Source organism: Gouania willdenowi, unplaced genomic scaffold (assembly GCF_900634775.1).
Source record: "Gouania willdenowi unplaced genomic scaffold, fGouWil2.1 scaffold_331_arrow_ctg1, whole genome shotgun sequence".
Lineage (NCBI taxonomy): Eukaryota > Metazoa > Chordata > Actinopteri > Blenniiformes > Gobiesocidae > Gouania > Gouania willdenowi.
Genome location: NW_021145093.1, coordinates 5,001 through 12,500, shown reverse-complemented (window position 1 = coordinate 12,500; position 7,500 = coordinate 5,001). Strand labels below are relative to the sequence as shown.

The 7,500-nt window shown below is 44.5% G+C and overlaps 1 protein-coding gene across 3 annotated transcripts in view; it reads left to right on the top strand.

Moving 5' to 3' along the window:
* LOC114459602 (zinc fingers and homeoboxes protein 2-like) overlaps positions 1 to 7,500 on the top strand; it is a 40,541-nt gene that overhangs the window by 29,062 nt on the left and 3,979 nt on the right. For all 3 annotated transcript variants that reach the window (XM_028441788.1, XM_028441789.1, XM_028441791.1), the window contains 2 exons: positions 294 to 2,756; positions 3,462 to 3,602. In XM_028441788.1, coding sequence (XP_028297589.1) covers positions 517 to 2,756; positions 3,462 to 3,600 — 2,379 coding nt within the window. In that variant the 5' untranslated portion in view covers positions 294 to 516 and the 3' untranslated portion in view covers positions 3,601 to 3,602. The remainder of the gene's footprint in view (positions 1 to 293; positions 2,757 to 3,461; positions 3,603 to 7,500) is intronic.

Below are 7,500 nucleotides of genomic sequence, written 5' to 3'. Positions count from 1 at the left end.
ATATTATTTTAAATATACATTATTATTCATTTAAAAACATTTTTCATTGATTTAATTTTAAAATAGGTTTTTATATATAATATTCATTTTTATTTATTTATTAATTTCCCAATTGTATTATTTGTTTAATTTTCAAATAACTAGTTTTTATATATCTTTTATTGATTTTCATTTTGTAAAATTTACTAATTTAATTTTAAAATTATTATTATTATTTATTGTTTAATTAAAAATAATTTGTTTATTTTATTTTTATTTAAATATTTATTTCTTCTTCTTCTTTGTCTCCTCAGGCGAAGTCGCTCTCTGTGATGTCGTCCCATGACGCGGCGGTCGCTAGCTGACGGTGAGCGGGACACGCTGCCCAACTCTGGAAGCTCCTCCTCCAACCGCCGCACGCTTCCTCACGCACCAGCAGCTTCTTGGTTCCTTCTCAGTGAGCTCCGCCCCCCCACCAGCAGAAACCAAAACGCCCCGTAGTGAACGCACTCACAGCACCAGCACCGTCAGCCAATCATGTCGAGTCGCAGGAAGTCGTCCACGCCCTGCATGGTTCGTGTCGGTGCCGAGAACAAAGAAAGTCGGCAGGAGGTGACGGAGGTGTCACCTGAATCTGCAGAAAAGACAGATCAGGAAAACCAGAACCCAGAGTCATCAGAACTAGAAAAGGAGTCTGCTCCTGAAGAAGCTCCTCCTCTTTTTCAGGGAGGCCACGCCCACAACAAGACGGACGAGAGCCGAACAGAATCTGGAGGCTACGAGTGTAAAAACTGCTCATTCCTCACCCACAATCTGGAGCTGTTCAAAGACCACATGGACTCCCTCCACCCCAAGGTGATCCTCAACCCGCAGTACTGCTGCGCCATCTGTCGCTTCCACGCCGACCGGTTCGACGCGCTCACGGAGCACAACGAGCGCCATCACCCAGGAGAGGCCAACTTCAGCTTCAAGAAAATCAAGAACAACAATCGGACCACTTTGGAGCAGACAATCAAAGACCAGACGACTGATGAGGACAAGTCGCTTCAAAGTGACGGCGCCACCCCTCCGTTTGTGTCCGCCGCTGTTAAAACCCCGGCCAGTCTGCAGTCGCTGTTCGGAGGCGCCGACCTGAAGAGTCAGCTGGACGGTTTGGTCCAAAAACACCAAATGGCTGCGGTCAGCATCAACGGTACGGTGATCTTACCGGACCACGCTGCCCTTGCCGCCTCGCCCCACGTCTCGCCATCGCTCCAACGCCCTCCGAACTTCAGCGCCGTCCCAAAGGTGGCGGTTCCTCTCCATGCCAACAAGTACGACCCGTCCCTGGACCACAACCTCACCCTCATTTCGTCCTTCAACAAGTTCCCGTATCCGACGTACGCCGAGCTGTCGTGGCTCACCGCCGCCTCCAAACACCCCGAGGACCAGATCCGGGTGTGGTTCACCACCCAGAGGCTGAAGCAAGGCATCACCTGGTCCCCGGAGGAGGTGGAGGAGGCCCGGAAGAAGATGTTCAACGGTTCACTCCCTCCTCTTCACCACACCTTCGCTACCCCGTCCTTAGCCACGCCCCTACAGCAACCTCTGGTCCAGCACCCAGGTCAGAGTCAGACCCGGACCAAACGGTCCTTACCGACACATCTGGCCTCAGCCTTCGGACCCGAGGCTAAGCGACCCGTCATGGCCGTCGCACCTCACTCCGGCGACCCTGAAGACAAAGTCCTGATGGCCCCTCCCCCTCCGCCTCCACCCCAGAAGGAGCGGCTCCCGATGGCTCCGCCCCCCGCTCCCTCTGACATGAAGAGGCCGCCTACCGTGCCTTTAATGCGGCCGCCGTTGTCGCCGCCATCATCCTCGTCCAAAGGGAAGATGGTCTCCATGTTGGGAAACCCAAAGACCAAACCTGTGGTTTCTCTGCCGTCCTTCGTCTTCCCTGAGTCTCTCACCAGGCCCACCATCGTACCCGCCCCCTTTTTTGCTCCTCCTTTCAACAACATCACCCGTCTGCCTTCTTTGCCGTCCCTCGTCACCTCACAGACGCGGAGGCCGGCCGTTATCCAGTCCGTAACCACTCCCTCCAAACCTCTGTCACTGGTCCTGGGCTTCCCCCGAGGAGATGCGCCGCTCAGTCCTGTGACGGAAACCAACGGGACATCCCACGTGGATGGAAAACCATCAGTTGACTCCTCCTCTTCAGAGGGGGTGGAGCCTCCTGCTGTGCTCACGCACTTCCCCCTGTTGGAGAGGATGAAAGGAAAGACTCCCAACCAGCTGAAGGTCCTGGAGGAAAGCTTCTTGAGGAACAGCTTCCCCTCGTACGCTGACTTGGACATTCTGTCAAGCTCCGCCCACCTTTCCCACCAGGAAGTGGAGAGCTGGTTCACGGAGCGGCGAGCGCTGCGAGACAACCTGGAACAAGCGCTGATCAACTCCATGGGAACCAAGAAGACAGGAGACCAACATCAGCAACCAAATGGGATCAACAACCCAAGCCGAGGCCCCGCCCACCTCCACAGCCTGCACCCTCTGCCCCCTCTCTCCCCACTCTCAGTGCCTGTGGACAGCCGCGCCCTGGCGCTCCTCGAGGACGATTCAGCGGAAACGCGGTGGCCTTCCCCTGAGGAGCTGGGCCATACGGGGCTCTTATCACGATGGTTCACTCCCCGACGCTGGCCGGACGGCGCCCTGAGCCACGGCCGGAAACTGCTGGAGCTGGAGCTGGGTCTGCTGATGGAGCAACAGCAGGGGGCGCTGCAGGAGTGCTTCACTGGGAGGTACGACAGCCCCACACACGCCACGCCACTTCCTGTGAGCAGCTTGCGCCCTCTACAGGAGAACAGGAAGTATCGCACAAAAATAGTAACTCAGAGAGAGAACAGGAAGTCCAACGTATTTACATAAAATAACGTCAAAAACACAAAACGACTGCACAAGGCACATCATGTCAACAAAATCCCACAATGTGACAATAAACACAAAATGACTCGTAAAGCACACAAAACACCAACAAAATTATACAAATACAGATAATGTTTCCGAAAAAACACAGAAATTGACATACATTCAGAGAATAGCGGTTAAATACAAAGAAGGACGACAAGAACAAACTAAATACTAACAAAACACACAAGGACTTAAAAAACTTAAGAAAACTAAATGACAAAATAATTCTCAAAATGACTCCAAACACACTTTGTTGTTTCACGTTGTCTTTATTCTAATGCTGACATGTTGATCATGTGACCTCAAACACAGTCTGAGTGTGTGTGAACTGAACGGAGGAATTTAGATCAAAGATAAAACAGAGTTAAATGTTCTCTGATGTCATTTCATGGAAACATTAAAAAGCTCTTCTTGCTCCTTCATAAAAAAACAGAAAGTTATTCATAGGAATGTAGTTTCTGATGTTTGTGTTTTTTTTAACACTCGTCACCTGTCGTCATTATTAATATTTAACCCTTTAAACTGTGTGTGTTCAGGCTGAGGCCGGAGATGAAAAACGGAGTCGCTCGAGAAGTTTTCTGGTTGGACGACGGTCACTCGAGAAAAGGACGAGAACTTCTGTTGGAGCGAGAGAGGAAGATGATGGAGGAGAGCAGCGGCCGGCTGACGGGATGAAGGTGGGACACGCACCATCGCAACACACGTACAACACGTTTCACACACATTTATCATTTATCGTTTGTCATTCTTGCAAAAAATTTTTACATTTGCACAATTTATTTTTGCTGCTACAAAAGTTTTTTTTAGTCACAAACAATTATTTTTTACTGTACCAAAATGTTTTTCACTTGTGCAAAATTTAGTTTTTTCTCACAAAAAAACATCTACAGTGGTATGCAAAAGTTTGGGCACCCTTGTAAATGTTCATGATTTTCCTTAATAAATCATTGGTTGTTTGGATAACAAATTCCAGTTAAATTTATCATATAGGAGACAAACACAGTGATATTTGAGAAGTGAAATAAAGTTTATTCGATTTACAGAAAGTGTGCTAGAATTATTTAAACAGAATTAGGCATGTGCATAAGTTTAGGCACCCTTGCATCTTATTGATTTTAATACTCTTAGCACTAATTATTGGAACTCAAAATTGTTTTGGTAACCTCAGTGATCCTTGATCTTAGGGTCTGGATTTTGGTGGGAGGTATTTTGGACCATTCTTCTCTGCAGATCATCTCTAGTTCAGTCAGGTTTGATGGTTTCCGAGCATGGACCGCCCGTTTTAAAGCACACCATACATTTTCAATAATATTCAGGTCTGGGGACTGAGACGGCCATTCCAGGATGTTGTACTTGTTCCTCTGCATGAATGCCTTAGTAGATTTTGAGCAGTGTTTAGGATCATTGTCTTGTTGAAAGATCCAGCCCCGGCGCAACTTCAACTTTGTCACTGATTCCTGGACATTGTTCTCCAGAATCTGCTGATATTGAGAGGAATCCATGCGCCCCTCAACTTTAACAAGATTCCCAGTGCCTGCACTGGACACACAGCCCCACAGCATGATGGAACCACCACCAAACTTTACTGTAGGTAGCAAGTGCTTTTCTTGGAATGCTGTGTTCTTTTCCCGCCATGCATAACGCCCCTGGTTATGCCCAAATAACTCTATTTTAGTTTCATCAGTCCACAGCACCTTGTTCCAAAATGAAGCTGGCTTGTCCAAATGTGCTTTAGCATACCTCAAGCGACCCCGTTTGTGGCGTGTGCAGAGAAAAGGCTTTTTCCGCATTACTCTTCCATACAGCATCTCCTTGTGTAAAGTGCGCTGAATAGTGGAACGATGCACAGTGACACCATCTGCAGCAAGCTGATGTTGTAGGTCTTTGGAGCTGGTCTGCGGGTTGACTGTGACTGTTCTCACCATCCTGCGCCGCTGCCTTTCGGAGATCTTTCTTGGTCTTCCACTTCGGGCCTTAACTAGAACTGTGCCTGTGGTCTTCCAATTCCTCACAATGTTCCTCACAGTTGAAACTGAAAGCTTAAATCGCTGGGATAGCTTTTTGTATCCCTCCCCTAAACCATGATGTTGAATTATCTTTGTTTTCAGGTCATTTGAGAGGTGTTTTGAGGCTCCCATGTTGCCACTAATCAGAGAAGATGCAAAGAGGAAACACCTAGAATTTTCCTACTTAAATACCCTGACTCATGATTGGATTCACCTGTGTATGGAGATCAAGGATCACTGAGGTTACCAAAACAATTTTGAGTTCCAATAATTAGTGCTAAGTGTATTAAAATCAATAAGATGCAAGGGTGCCTAAACTTATGCACATGCCTAATTCTGTTTAAATAATTCTAGCACACTTTCTGTAAATCATATAAACTTTATTTCACTTCTCAAATATCACTGTGTTTGTCTCCTATATGATAAATTTAACTGGAATTTGTTATCCAAACAACCAATTATTTATTAAGGAAAATCATGAACATTTACAAGGGTGCCCAAACTTTTGCATACCACTGTATTTCCACTTGTGCAAAAAATGGTCTTACGTAAAAACATGTGCTCTGGGGCCCCTGGTACCCCGTGGCACATACTGTACGGCGTAATGGGCCCCGTTTATATATTGGTATGAGTCAATGATTCCTGTCGTAATAAATGACTCTCAAATTAATGAGAAATCGACCTTTGTTTTTTTTTTTTGGCCCCAAATCAAAAATCAGACTCTGAGCATCAAAGCGTACACATCCATAGATTATAGCAACCAATGAATAACAATAAGAAGAAGAAAGTGAGGGGTGTTAGGAGTCCGGTAGCCCTAATAATATGTTTCCCACACATTTATCATTTGCTTGCTTTATTTTTTTTGTCATTTATGCAAAAAATGTAAAAAAAAAAATGTGCAGAATTTATATTTGCTGCAGCATCAACTTTTCAGTTATTCAGAATTCGTTTCTTAATATCTTTAAAATTTTATTATTGATTCTCTTTTATGAAATTTAGTTTTTTCTCACAAAAAATTAATGTTTCCACTTGTGTGTAATTTTCTTACACTACATTTTTCTGCCTGTGCTAATTTTTTTTTTTTTTGTCTTCCACAAAATAATTCTGCTTGTGCAAAATTTTCTCTTATGCTAATTTTTAAAAAAATCTGCACAATGTTATTTCTGCTCACACAAAAAAATGTGTGTGTATGCAAACGTTATCTTTGCTCGTTAAAATCTCCTTCAGCGTACGGGGTGGTTCCATTCTGAATTCATACGCTCCAGTCCAACCAACGCGTAAACAAATGCATTCTACATACTGTACATCTACATAGACTTAGAATGTTTACACGTGCACAATGCACAAGTCACATCTGCACACGTGTTAACGCATTAACACGTGTGCAGACGCTTTATGTGCAACACATTACGTCTCATTACCATTCAAAGTTTATTTATTTTAATGTATTATTTATTACTAGTGACAACTGTGTCTCTGCCCTATATGATCAGTTTGATCTCTGCAGCGCTCACTGGGGGAGGGGAATGAACGGTGAATATCCTGTTTTTTATTTATTATTAAAAGAATATTAAATAAAAAACAAGATAATTCACCGTATAGAAGAGCACAGAGATATAAATTACATATAAAACTGTCAGGTGTTAATGCTCGTGTGGCGACATACACTCACTTCATAAAACACACACACACACTTTCAAACCTGTGCGCACAATTCGTACCCGTCTACACACACTTTTTTTAAGTGTTTACATGTCACGTAGACGGTGCTACATAGTGATGGTCACATGATCACTATAGCTTCACTCACACCTGTCACTACACCTAATGACTGACATTAGGTAAGTTTAGTGAAAGTTAGACGTGTGTGTGTGTGTGTGTGTGTGTTAAACAAAGGCTAGTCTATCAGTGAGCGGCGCTCTGTGGGGCGTCTGGATTAGCGACGCTCTCCTGCTGAGTCGAGGTTTGGGAGATAAAAGCGACGCTGGAACAGAAACTCTTCTTCACGTCAGAGTGACAGAAGAAAGCAAACACACACACACACACACACACACACACACACACACACACACACACAGACACACAGACATAAACACGTCTGTGCTGAGTGATCGTCTGACAGCTGGAATCAATAATCGATACAAACTGTCGCGTTTGTCCCTAAAATAGACACGAGTTAAAGTCTTAAATCATCAGGTTTCTGATCTAAAGTCAGGATTAATCACACAAATAAACACAACATAGTTTAACACACACACACACACACACATATTATATCTACATCTGAAGGTCACATGATCAACATTAACGTCAACATTAGAATAAAGACCAGTCAGAGGAAACATGACTGGTCTAAATGTTTATCATTTAGTGTCATTTTGGGTATTTTTGTTGTTGCTTTGTTTGTTTTTGGAAACATTTTGTGTTTAAGAGTCATTTTTGTTTATATTTGTTGTTGTTTTTTGTTTTCTGTGTTTTTGGTATTTTATTCTGTCATTTTGTGCCTTTACTTTAAGAGTGAGGGCCTCATGTGGCCCCCAGACCACCAGTTGCCCACGCTGCCATAGCA